At 36.9% G+C, this 14,571-nt stretch overlaps 1 protein-coding gene across 1 annotated transcript in view; it reads right to left on the minus strand.

The window, feature by feature from the left end:
- Positions 1 to 14,571, minus strand: part of Ten-m (teneurin transmembrane protein Ten-m) — a 107,189-nt gene that overhangs the window by 29,001 nt on the left and 63,617 nt on the right. Inside the window, exons 14-18 of the mRNA XM_068226818.1 lie at positions 13,522 to 13,738; positions 9,254 to 9,430; positions 8,413 to 8,648; positions 6,858 to 7,030; positions 3,443 to 3,692 (exon numbers count right to left, since the gene is read on the minus strand). Coding sequence (XP_068082919.1) covers positions 3,443 to 3,692; positions 6,858 to 7,030; positions 8,413 to 8,648; positions 9,254 to 9,430; positions 13,522 to 13,738 — 1,053 coding nt within the window. The remainder of the gene's footprint in view (positions 1 to 3,442; positions 3,693 to 6,857; positions 7,031 to 8,412; positions 8,649 to 9,253; positions 9,431 to 13,521; positions 13,739 to 14,571) is intronic.

The following is a 14,571-nucleotide window of genomic DNA, read 5'->3' on the forward strand; positions in this document are numbered from 1 at the left end:
AATATTGGGATGCGTACATTATGCAAGGGCGTTAATTATGCAAGAAAATACGGTATATTGACGTTAATATATCATCGAGCTGAGGGTCATCCAAAATTTTGTGTAACGAAATGGTGCCATGTAACAAAATGTGGTTACGTGATGGAAATGTAACCTAGCAACTTGACAGATGGTGGTGGTGATTATTGTCTTAAGAGGAAGTACTACTGGGCAACCATCCTCTATTAACACTAATCAGAGGGAAAATATGGAAGGGGTCCAAAATTTTGGAAAATGAAGGTATTGTCCTAAGAAAAACAAGGGCTGCAAAGGGAATGAAAATGAAAGACTCCCTACATCTCTCATACGTAATACTGGTGGAGTTGGAAAAGAACCAAGGAAGGTTGTATTGGATAGATGAAAACAAGTGCCTGGCACAAGTAAGTGGAAGCAATGGCAGGACTCAGATAAGGGCCCTGTGGTTACAAACTCATGTTCCCAAGTTAAGAGTCCCTGGGCTCCTTTTAGTCTCCTCTTATGGCATGGAATCGTTATTCTACTACCCCCACCCACAGGGGGAAGCAACCGTGCAGGCTGTGATGTAAAGTATGGATGGATGGCCAGACAGTGTTACCTAGCAACCGTGCAGGCTACACCTTATGGTTGGCAGTCATCTGAAACTAGCAAATGTTGATGGATAGCCATGACCGAAAGACATACAAGATTATATATCCTGTATGAACATTTGATTTTCCCATAGGGATATCTGACACCCTTTTTTAATCAATCAAATTCTAGAAAACAGTAGGTTTTGGGGCATGTCAGTTCTTAAAGGAGAACAAAACAGTTTTCATTTCACGATTTTAGCTTTCTGACATTTCTCATCAGATGGTACATTTTCAATATATTTCTTTGACTATATATTTAACCTTAATATTATAATTTCGTTTTTCTTCTTTGCTATTTGTTTTACATTGCACCAACACAGCTAGGTCTTATGGTGACAATGGGATAGGAAAGACCTAGGAATGGGAAGGAAGCGGCCGTGGCCTTAATTAAGGTACAGCCCCAGCATTTGACTGGTGTGAAGATGGGAAACGATGGAACACCATCTTTAGGGCTGCCAACAGTGGGGTTCGAACTCACTATCTCCTGGATGGAAGCTCACAGCTGCGCACCCCTAACAGCATGGCCAACTCACCCGGTAATATAATTTCTTTTCTCATCTTATATCAGACTCTTCATTACAACATATAACATTGGGAGTTTTCAACCTTATTACATCAACTTCTTTCTTCTATTGCCAGATTATTGCCCAGTAGTGATAAGACCAAACATTAGTTTATTATATGATGAAATGGATTTATAATTACTGTAAATTTTCATTTTTATTTAGCGTATGTCTACACCACTAAATATTAATATTTACAATGATCTCATAGTAAAATTAGAAACTAATATCCAGGCCATGAATGTAGTCTATTGATCCCTTCATCATAGCTACGAAATTTGTTGGATCACCAGGGAAAGCTCTCAGAGGACATTCTTGGACTATATGGTGAACAGCCTGCTTTTCAGCGCCACAATCACAAATTGGGGAAGTTATTTTCTTCCACTTGTGCAGGAAATCAGCACACCTGCCAGTGTAGATTCCTATTCAGTTAAGAAGCAATCAGATCTTGTGTGGGAATTCAAAACCAGGAGACTTGGACGATATGCATGGCATCTTAAGTTGTTCCGTCGTAGCATTAATCTGCCATGTCTGTCTCCAGCAGTCATTAACACTGTATTTATCCAAATAATCTCCGCCTTCAAACAATGCCCGCACACTCATTTTAGGAAGGCTCATTTTGAAAAAAAAAAAACTAAAAGTCCTTTTCTCGAAAGAGTAAGGTAGGCATGAACAAACATTTTGTATCACTCCGTGAGGTCCACGTGATCTTTACGCAAATATGAACATGTAAAATGAAAATGAACAAGTAGGCCTACTTACGTGAAGGTTATTTCATTAATCTGAACTTGCAATAGGCTCAATTCCCTGTAGATGGGAAGATTTGTTGTCTCTTGCATCACTAGAATCCTCTCCTAAATTACTAACAAGTTTGTCACACTCCATGTCTAAAACACTTCTCACACGTGGTCTCTTTTTACTGGACAGTAACACGACCGGTGGTGGATAATTCTTTTTGTGCAATGTAAACACTTGTAATAGACACACAGGCAAAATCTAATGTTAGTTTTGCGATACAGTAAAACCTCGTTAATTCAAATTCTTTGTAATACAGAAATCGGACTTCCAATTACGTGTTTTTGAATTAACAGCCATCTTGTAATTCAGAAATGCCAACCCTCACCAGTTTTCACGGATTCTGCTTTTCCGCTTGCTGCCTGTTACGTGATATTGTGGCGTTCCTTAAAATGGTGAATACAAAAGAATTATGATTTCACTCCATTTTCAACTATGAAACACACTATAGACACACCAAAGTGAGTGAAAGTGCGGAAAGCTACCCCTGCACGTTCCGGAAGACACGTTCCATCGCGACACGGAGAAATTTTGAATTTAAATTACTTTGTAAAATACGGTACTATTTTAAAAAAAATGTAAAGTCAGTTTAGAATTAAAAGTCTGTATTGTTTTCCATTTAAATATGACATATGACATTCAATAAATTTCCAATTTCTATGAAATCATTTAGGAAAAGGTTAGGAAAACAACAGATAGGGAATCTGCCACCTGGGCGACTGCCCTAAATGCAGATCAGTATTGACTGATTTGATTTGATGGGGACAGTTTTCTTCCATCTACGGTTGCACAAAGCATAACTGTACACTCAGCATCGAAAACTAGGTGAGCCAGAAGCGTGTTGGCAACCTTGACGCAAATAAAACCCGCACCACAATTTCGTGCCTCAAATTTTTTTTAAAAATATGCGGGGATTAATTGCGTAAATACGGTATTAAACCCATTGTCAACTAACATTCTTGCAGTTTCCAGGGATGGGTGACGAGAGCAAAGTCTTCCATTACTGATGGTTGGGATGTCTTCATGAAGAGGGTTTGCACTCCCGTACAAGTGCTCTTTCCCACCACATAGAAAGAGGTGGTATGTGGCTAAGTATGGGTAGCCAGAAAGTAGGTGTAGGTCTGATTGTGCCAGTTATAAGACTCATGGTATGGTTGAGCTGTATGTGAACAAGTCTTGTGTAAATTTTCATGCAAGTTTTACATATACTGAAGAAATTTTAACTAAATGAAAGCTACTGTTGGCATTGTTGCTACCCATTCTAAGAGCCTGTTTGACCTACAGTATAGTACTGTTGCTCACAGCAGAAGGCATGACTAAAGCTCAGTACAATGCAGCAACAGAACAAAGATTTACCACATTTCTTCATCTATCTTCAAAAACTGTAGCACAAAATAGCAAAATGGAGGTAGGCAATATATTAGGAATCAAACTTACTTGAGTCTAACAATAGTCCTGACAGTGCCATCCACCAAAATGCGTCTCACTAGATTGAAGTCGCCTACAAATATTGAACCATCAGGGGAGGATGCCAATGCAACTGGAGCCAGTAAACGCTGTTTGGATGCCTGACCGTCGCAATCGAAGCAATCCAGAGGGCGTTGGTGGCCATCACCCATTGTTGTTAAGATTACTCTAGGCTTGTGTTTCAGGTATATGTTGGAGCCGTCACCTTTCTGAAGAATACCTAAGAAAAGAAAGAACCAATGACAATTAACACTGAGCATTTACACATCCATGATCTATCAGATCTGCAGCATTCAGACACATTACTTTGAGAGCACAATAAGATCTCATCTGATACTCTCCTACCTATCCACAGAGGCATTAAGGACTTTTGCTGCAGCCAAAGACTAAAATCCTACCATTCCATTAATGTCACAGGCAAAGAGCTGTCTGAAACAGACTTTGTTCTAAATGAGAGACGGGAAAAGCAATGGGCACATGTAGCTCTAGCAGTTCAGAATGCTCAAATTCTCCAAATGGCTTCAATCTACCTCACAGGACTAGGTCAACATTGAATCGGTTTCACTCAACACACAGCTGGTATGCATACTCATTTCATAAGAGGGACCCCAGAGCTCACCTGACTGTGATTGTGGAACCTGTCAACAGACCTAGGAATAAAACCTGCTGAGCTCACATCAAGGCCCACAGGCAGACCTTGTAAATACTGTAAGTAGTGGTGTCTCAATGGCGCACTAGCCGTCAGCGTGTTGAAAAGGTGTAGCAATCCAACTGATGGGCCCACTGCTACAAATTTAACAGCACACTCTCCCCACTCCTAACGGTCCCGCATAAGCATAGCAAAAGCGCGGTGCCAGTCCTGCCAACTGTTGATGTTCAGGAACAAAAATCCCATTTATATTTGATCGACCTTCGTACTTGCAATCGATGAAATTAAATTACGGTTTCCTACTGGGAACTTATTTTTTTATATAAAGGCCAAAGACAGGCATTTTTATACAAGTGGAGGCACATTCTTCCCCTAGTGCACCATCACTGCATTATCCTACATAGGAGGCTTGTAGTGGTGTCTCAAGGTCAGTGATCGCAGGCATTTTTAAAGATATGATTCAAACCAGGAGAGGGGAGGCCCAATAATTCCATAACCTGTTAGTTTTTGCAGGAAGATATCATGGTTAACATTGTCAAAAGCTTTTGAGAAGTCTGTATAAATGCATTCCACCTGAGAGTGGTTCTCTATTTCATCCAAGAGGAACTGATAGAACAAAAGAAGATTGCTACAGGTTGACCGTTCTGAAAACAATCCATGTTGCTCATCAATGATGATGTTTCTAAAGAGAGGTGTGATCTTGTCAAAAATTATTGAGTCAAAAATTTTGGAAATATGAGAAGAAATTGTAATTGGTCTATATTATTTTATGTCAGTTTTATCACTATTTTTGAAAAGGCCAAAAGAGCCAACACCTTTGACTAACCAAAAATGTGATTTTTCAAATTTGTTTTTTTCATTTAAAATTGAACATTTCTTTAATTTTGTTAATATGTACAATGTTTTAGGAGTTATAACCAGAAACTTGAAGACCTGTCACCCAAGCATGCCCTTTAATGGTAAGTTTGTTTCTCATTTCCCATAACTTTTGTTTTACAGAGCTGTTTCCCTGATAACTCTGAAAGTTTTTAAGATAGTAAGATGAAATTTTGCATGCATGTATATTTCATAGAGAAGAAGATATACTAGAAGATATACTAGAATTGATGAGCTAGCTCCAATTGTTAAGTTTTAAAAACATATTTTCAAATGAAAATTAATAAAAAATTGACTACTTTAAAATAACTTCATGAAAAACATATTTATACTTGATGGACTTCACTGATTCTAGTTCATGTTGTAGCTATAACATTACTAATCATAATAAAAAAGAATCATATAAAAATATTAATGTGTTTGGAAATGATCAGGGAAACGGCAAAATAATGGCAATGATACACCACCATTTTGAATAATTAATTATATATCATGACATAGATTTATATGATTTCTAAATATATAGGCATATTATTAAGGAATAATGGGTTTGTCATACTAAGTATCCTTTGAGTATTCATTTCCATTGCTGCAGAAAAAAGTTTTATACACCCCATGGTTTTTAGACCTTGTAAATGTTCTACTGTCATTAACCTTTAATTAGTCACTCACAGAGATTTCCTCCAGGCCGATTACATTTTGCATGGTACTGAACTTCCCAGTTGAACTGTGGGTCTCCCTATCCCCTATACCTTTCTCCTTGTTCATTTGGACTCGTCCTGTCAGCATTTCGATGCGATCGTGCATCCCATGTGCGAGTGTGGGATCATTGTTGTGACGAGTGACATCGCTTGGACGTTTCCTCCGTGTGCGATTAAGTAAATTACCTTATATTTTAGTGCATAATATTTTATTTTAGAGGTTGATGATCTTGTTGTTTTGTTCTTCTAAACTTATTTTAGAGAAATATTATTTCATATTTCATATGATGTGATCGTCGTAGGTAATGGTGAGTCTCATGAATTTAATATCATAAGATCATTCGACATAGTTAAGGTATCCAGTATTCTGCTTTTAGATCAAACAAACTGTGTAAAAATAACCTACAAGTACTTAAAAGGGTTTCTTTAAATTATACCGAAGAATACTGCAAACGAACATGCCAAAACAACACCTCAAAGAACAAAAATGACGCGCATTTTTAGCCCCGGAGGTTACCTCCGTGCACGACTAGTAACGTAATAATTTTTGCGCGACTAGACAAGGGTTAATCCAGTGGCTGAATGAACTTGATCTCCAACTCTAAAGCAGCAATCTGATCAAAAGGGTGTTGATACCTTACTGCTGCATGTTTGTTCGTTTGTTCATTCATTCATTCATTCATTTACTTACTTAGCATATAGCTTTTAGTGCCTGGAGTGTCCAAGGACATGTTTGACTTGTCTTTCTATTTGACATTCATGGGTAACAACTACAGTTCAGTGAAGGTTCTTCATAGGTGTTTTGTAACACTTGTGTACCAGCAAAAGGCTAAAGTATGGTGTCGTTTAATTCAACCTTTAATCAATTGCCCTAAATTTTTTGTTTTCAGAGGATTTTATTGGATTTGGATGATCATGAAAGTTGTTAGTAGCCATTGTCATCCATTCCCTACAAAGTACTACAGTATATCGACAGTATATAGTGCTCAGGAGGAGCCAAGAGCCATTTTACAACTAGCTGTTTGCAATCTGAACACAATATTTTGGTATAAACTTCATAGTCCTACTAATGATGTTCTGATCAATGAAACACAATTCAAAGGGAAAATACATAAGTATTTCTTTCAGTGGTATAACGTCAGTATATTTGTGTACTTACCTTCGTGGAAATTGTATCTGTGATGAATATCAAGGTTCCATCCACCTACTTCTGAAATACCCATATCATGGCCACTGAGTTTTGTTGTCTGGACATCCCAGATGATATCCTTACAATCATTGTACTCATAGCCAACTTTCACCATTGCTGTTGTGACACCATAAACACGTTGTCTGGAATAAAAGTTTCCCACATGTTTTAAAGATTATTTTTGCCTTATCCTACTACATCATGCATTTGAATGGTTATTCTAGTTATGCTAATGCAGTAATGGCTAAAGATGACTTATTTTAATCTCTATATTGCAAGAAATAATTCCAAATAAATCTCACAAGCTAGATTATACAGCAAATGGGAGATTAAGGCAACTTGAAATAATCATTAAAAAGTGTAACATAAATTTTGTTATGGTATACTTAAAACAAGGCCAAATTTTTATGCCCATTTTAATTATAATTTTTCAGTACTCATTTTTCAAATAAATATACCTCTTGCAGCAATGCTCAAAATTTTACGATGGAGTTTTTCATATGAGGCTGATTCAAAAAGTAATAAAGCTTTGAGAATACCATGAAATATGAAGTCTTAGTGGTTTCTGGAAGTGATAATGCATAGTGGCAATCTTTCTAAGTATTTAGCCATTTACTACACATGTCTGAAACAATTAGTTAACGCTCAGCATCTGTTAGTTTGCAAGTCTGTTGAGAACGTGCTGAGATTGTCGATATGTGTGAATAATACTACCAGTGTATTAACATTTGCTTCTGCCTTAAACTGGAGGAAAAGTTTACAGAGATGTACCAAATGACGAAGACTGTTTATGACAATTCATTGAAAACAAAGAAAGCACAGCAGGTCATGTCAAACATGAAAGTGTTGTTTACTCTCTCTCTTTTGACATCAACGGTGTCCTGCACCATGAATTCCTATCTGAGGGTAAAACAATGAACATTTGGTATTATCTCAAAGTACTGAGATGTCTGAGAGAAAATTTTAGGAGAAAGAGTAATGGAGACACAACACCTGGAGCTTCCACCAGGACGAGTCGGCTCACACATTGCTGTTGATTTGTAAGTGCCTGAAATATTATTTTAGTTTGGATATTTTTTGATCACAGCTATGATGTGATGTACAACATTATGATTTTATGATATCGTCCCCCTCTGGCAAACTAACGAATGTGCAAATAGTCAAAAAATTAGGAGAGCTGAAAGAAATAGTGATTACTCACATCAAATCAATTTTCATATAATTTTAATGATTGGTTTTATGTGTTTGCCATGCAGAACGAACTGCAGATGTAAGACTTTGTCAGAGGGTAGGCATTATACAAATATTAAAATCTAGACCAAAACTTTAGAACTACAGGTTGCCTAGTTCATCACTTTTGCTAGTCTTCCATAGTGGGGATGATATTATTTTATATATTTCATCTAATTATTAATGACCATGCTGCTTTGTCACACATCTAGTGATATATAACCATATTTAGAGCCCTGCCTAAGGATAGAGATAGTGAATATGAACTTTATAGCTGTGTTTAATTATGCCTTACCTGTAAACATTGAGTCTATTCCAAGCATAAGTGAACTTAATAACTGGATCAGCTTCAAAAGTCTTCTCAAACAAAATGCCTTCAATGGTGATGCGGAGATGAATGAGTTTCAAAGAAGGAGGTATACTTTCAGGTGTAAGTTGCAACTGGATGGTCGATAAGTATCCAGCAGCTCTTGAACTGTGATAGACAAGGTTTAAACCTGTTCCAGGGATTTGAAGGCTTTCTTGAACAACCTAGAAATTTACATCAAATATATCGGTCAGTTCATACTACACATCAAAAGACGTGAAAATGAAATGTCACAATGACATAAATTTTAATGAGTAACAATGGAGGTACACAACCAACAAAAACTAGATGAGTACTTCCAATATCACTCATCTTGAGTGATAAAGCATAAAAGGATGAAGATGGGCAAATGAAGTTAAATCAAAGTTAGGAATATTGAGAAGTAATTACATCCTACAAATTTTGTTTGCTTGATCTGTTCTTTATATCTTATTTTTATTGGTATCTTAATCATGAAAAGCACAAGCAAGTGACTGTTGATATCATGTCATGATCATAGCTCAGGGCCTTGCATTCTATGCAGAATTCAAATAATAATAACATAATTTTAAAAATCCATCAAGCATTTACAAGGGTTTGTCATTTCAAGCAATTTCAGAATAAATTAGTGTCCTGAGCAAAGTTTGAAGATATCTATGACCAATAATAAAAATTGACAACTGCCCTAGAAAAATCTGGAAGTTTTGCCAATTTCATATACCTAAATGATTAACGGCATACATTTCATAACTGGCATATCAAGAATGAAGGAAATAACACAGAAAATTACCTGAGACTCTGCTAGTATAGCACTTTTGTCAGGGCATGCACCCTGAAATCCATGTTTCCATGTTGCAAGGACAACTGGTTTCATCAGATCATAGTCATGAGCTGCACAGGAGTGTGGAACAGGTGGCACTGTCTTATCATCTCCAGTTCCCATCACGATCGTATCGATGATGACAACCTATATTCAGAGAATAGAAGGATGTTTGTTAAAGCATGGACTTGGCTGCATATTATTAAAACAGAAATTTCTTGTTAGTTCTGTATACAGAGAGACTTGATTTGAATCTCTTTAAGACTGCAGAAAACATTTTTTTGCAGAAAATCTCTGATGTTCAACATGAATGAAGGCTATTTATATATTCCTTGATATACTATAATCCCTATAACATGCCAATAACAGAACAGATAATCAACTTTAATTTCTTTAAATGTATTTTGTTATGACATTTCCTACCATAAATGTAAGCAATACCTGTAGTCTCATTTTTAGTTGATTACAGTCTACAATGAAGGTGTATTTAGTTTGCATATTTCCTAACAATAAGTTGACAAAGACAAAATCAGATAAAAGAAAAGGGGGAAAAAAGGTAAAGTAAGAATGAGACACTGGAATGCCTCAAACCCAAGATACTCTTGTGGAAGTCATATGCGCTAACCACTAGATGAGAAGTGTGACAGATATTTGCAGACTGTTAAATTTAAAGGGCCAATTTCTCCTTAAATAAGGATCAGTGGTACAAACCCTGGGACATGTATCTGTTTATTTTTAACATAAACTAACCTCAACAAAGCATGTCTCTTATTAGATTTAACCTGCCATTGGCTGTGCTCAAGTTTGTCACACGGGTGAGTGCGGGACTTACCGTTGGAATTATTGCAGTTATAATTATTTATTTCTCTTATTTTGTTACATTTATCTATGGTTTTATATCCTCATTATATTGGGTAGGATATAGTGATATATTTATTAGGGAGCAAGAAGAAAGCCATAACAATCACATCAGTTCTGGTCTAGCCCATTCAATCCTCTTCTGGAGCAAAGACTTCTCCCATCTTCAAAATTTCTCTGTTGCATGCAGTCATCCAAATTGGTCTCACAGCCTCTTTCACGTCATCAGACTATGTAGTTGAAGGGTGTTCCCCTGCTTCGTTGTCTATCTTTAGGTTAGCATTCAGTTACCACTCTCATGTCCACTTCATGGGATCCATTCTCACTCCCCTTTCGAACCCAGCTTTGTCATCCAACATCCTGTACTCCGGTCTTGTGCCCACAGACAGTCCTTCAGGGAAATTCCTAGCAAATTTCTTTGTATTTCTCTGCCAGGCACCCACTTTGTTTCTTACAGAGCAAGTCCAAGCATCATATGCAAGTTTCCCCCGCCTGTCAAAAGAGGCGATCGAAAGTGGACCCCTAGAGGCTCTCATGTTGGGAGCGTGAGTTAGCAACCACAGCTTCTACTTTCTTGTGCAAGACTCCTAACTTTCACCAGTCCTATCAACCTTTCTTTGTAAACTCATGTTCTCCTCCAACTCCTGCAGTATACGACTGTGAGGCCTAGGATTCCTTTCATGTTGAATATATCCCTTATGATATACATGGGCTTCATTCATTCCATCCCTGACCCAATCACTGACTGGAAAACAGGTTGTAGGTTTTCATTCATTCAGTGTATGTGTATTAAAATATTATTTTCCATCATCTGTCTCCTTTACACTGGGAAGGGAAAGGAGGAGTGTGGGACAGCAGACATGCATTCCTGTTGGCCTGATATTCTGCATGGGTCATTAGAATATTTGAATCTGTCCACAGTCTGTACAGTCACATTCAGTTAATCAAGCTTCCTGAAAGTTTATTTTGCATTACTGAGTGTTATTGCTTTTTCAATTGCCCACTGAAGGTTTATTTTCGCATTACTGGGTATTATTGCTTATTAAATTGACTGGGAATGTTTTTGGCTGATACTGCTCTTAACAGCTGTATCATTATTTTGCTGCATGAAGCTGGAATTTTCCATCATCTGTTCACAATTCAGATAGACATCTTGCTTAAGATAGCCTACAGTACATATTCTATTTCAAAGGATTTGTCATTATGCATGGATGAATACACTGAGCAATGCCAAATTAAGTTTCTTGTCAATCATGGGTACAACAACTAGTACAATTTATATACTACAGTAGTCAAATTTAAATACTGTCTAAATATAATACACAATTATTTTTTAAATTTATTTTATTTATGACTCTTGCATTAGTGAAGTTAGAGTATTGCAGCACTCTGTTACAATAATTGTACCCTATCTTCTAGGGCAGGGATGGCGAACCTATGCCACGCGTGTCATTAGGTGACACGCGAACACGATTTCGGTGGCACACCACATGACCGTCTTAACATTTTTATGTACGTTTTGTACTCTAGACTATACATATCTCATCCATCGTACAGTCATAGTGTTTCAGGTTTAAGAAATAAATACCGAATATCTAAATTCTAGTTCCATTCGAACGTGCATTATGGCAACACTACAACACCCACAGGTCCGGAAGTCAAGTGAAATAAATGTCAGATGCAGCCGACGAGCCATTCGCTCACCCATATCAAGTGAATTAGTGAAATTTGGCTTGTGTGTGGTTGCCAGCATCGCGTAGTTTTTCTTAGTGAGTAACTGTTTTTTGTTGTGGATTTTGTAAGACAAATAGTTGCCATGAAATGATCCCAATATTGAGATATGGAGAAAGTATCGCACTTTATTTCCAAACCTCATATTGCACAAATGAGGTTTTTTTTTAGTGATTAGATATTGGCAGTTTAGAAATAGAGTTGAATGAATTTTAAGAAAGCATGTATGGGTGAAAATTTCGTACAACTTGATGAAGCATTAGTGAAAATCGGGTGTGCTGTGGATGGCGAATACTCTCTCCAGAAGCCGGAGAACTTCATACTTGAACAGTGGAACAGTCTCCCACAAAAGTTTTCGGGCATGAAGAAACTTGCTACAGCGCTACTTACTTTTTTTGGGTCATCATACACCTGCAAGTAGATATTTTCTACAGTGAACGTTGTGAAGACAGGTTATGAACCTAACATAAACGACAAAGCTACTAACTATTTTTGTGGTATTCGCAAAATACGACCATGAAACATGCAATCACATGTATTTGGTATTTTACAATATATATATATATATATATATGTAATATCATATTATGAAACACAATTTGGAATTAGGGATGGAAGTCGGTGGTGAGTAGGGGTGGAGGTTGTATCCATTACAAACGAAAATAACAAGTGGCACAGTAAACAGTTGAGAATAATAATCCAGACTTAAAATGGCACACTAGTTGGAAAAGGTTCGCCATCCCTGTTCTAGGGTAATGCAGTGGGACATGAAACCAACAACAACACAATTTTTTTTTATTTTTTTTTTCATTTTTTCTTTTCTTTCTTTCTTTCCGAATTTGGCCATCTATGGACTGCATAAAACTGAAGGCTTCTTGGCCTTTCTTTTCTCTTCCCAAAATCTCTCCATTCTTTTGTTCCTCATCTTTCTCTCCCCTTCAGAAATGCTCGGGCCTCCATTTTAGTGGTTTCTCTTCAAATTATTTTAGAGTGTCGACTCTTCTTCTGAACTCTCTTCTATTGTGGATCATCTCTAGTGTAATTCTAACTTCTTCCGCATCCTTCTTGACCTCTTCTACACAGTTGGAGGTGGCCTTTAACCCCATAATATATTTGAAGATCCTTTTGGTCAGCCGTTTATCATCTATTCTCACTAGGTGTCCATAGAAATTTAGCCTGCGTTTCCGTATTGTGCCCATGATCTTTTCAGTGTACTAGTAGAGCTCCTCATTTCTCGTTTTCTTCCAAGTCCCATCAGTAGACTGCTGTGGTCCCAGAATTTTCCTCAATCTTCCTTTCCTTCTTTCTTGAGTTCTTGAAGCTCCCTTTTTTTATTTAAAATCAGGCACGCTGAAGCGTACAATCCTTCTGGTTTTATTACCAAATTATAATGACGGATTTTGGCCTTGTAGGATATTGCCCACTTGTTATACCTGTTTTGTATTAGCTTGTAGGCCAGATTTAATTTTGTGACTCTTGTCTTGTTTGCATCTTTCTCCAGTCCGTTGAGTTGTTGTTGTTGTTATTATTATTATTATTATTATTATTATTATTATTATTAGTAGTAGTAGTAGTAGTAGTAGTAGTAGTAGTAGTAGTAGTAGTAGTAGTATTCTAGAGTGAATAATCTGAGATGAAAGGAAATATACCTCATTCCAAGGCACATTGACGATATGGCTCTGAGGACGGAATGGACTTCGTCCAAACTGCAATGTAACAGCACCTCCTCCATTGACTAGAAGGTCAAACCACCCATCCTCTCGAGTGAGAGTGAAACCTTCAAGAGTGGTACTGGTGCTGACTCGAACTCCCATAAGGCCCATGCCCATGGCTGTAACCACCCTGCCACGAACTACTGCAGAACGACTGTAACAGAGAAGAAAGAGAATTAAGCGAATGCTATGTGATTATGTAACAAATAATACAGTACTGTTATTTTCTAAATGCAAGAGTTCATACGTTTATTAGTAGTAAAGTTTGGGAAACAATTCATATGCACTAGTAATAAATATACATATTTTTTATTTTACAGCATGAACAGATTTCAGTTTTGTGAAGTGGTAGTTCCCACAAAAACAAAATTATTTGATTAATATCTTCATAATTATAAATACAAAATGTTACAGCAAGTTCAAATCAATTGAAACTTATTTTCTTCAATTTTCCACTAACACCAATGGCCTAAAATTATAACCCCTGAATTAAGTGTTTTTATCTTTATAATCAAATGTGATTTTCTATTATGTACTGTATGTGTCTATCATATTACTGCACTGAAAAACCACAAAAAGTCAGTATCGTAATGGCCATGTACCAAGATATCGTAGGACACGTTCATAGGGAGATTTTTTTTTCTCATTTTGATCCCAGGAATCACCCCTGATATTTGTTACAAATTTTTAGATCCACCGTGTATTATAATGAGAGAAAGTTTGTGCATTTGTCTATAAATGGAGAGTAATTTTGGGAACCGCTCAAGCAATTTCAGCAATTCTAAAAAGTAGATGTGTAGTTTTATGTGACTTAATACTGTAGTTACAAGACCTCAAGTTTTATGTGGAATCCAAACCACAGGGACATGAATCTTCATTTTAAAAATCCTACATGTATTGTTAGGAATTTGAACCATGGCCACCTCAGTGAGTAGCCACTAACTATTCCCTTTTTTCTATGATTATTTCTTCCAAATGCATAAAGGA

This window comes from Anabrus simplex, chromosome 3 (genome assembly GCF_040414725.1).
Source record: "Anabrus simplex isolate iqAnaSimp1 chromosome 3, ASM4041472v1, whole genome shotgun sequence".
NCBI classification, from domain to species: Eukaryota; Metazoa; Arthropoda; class Insecta; order Orthoptera; family Tettigoniidae; genus Anabrus; species Anabrus simplex.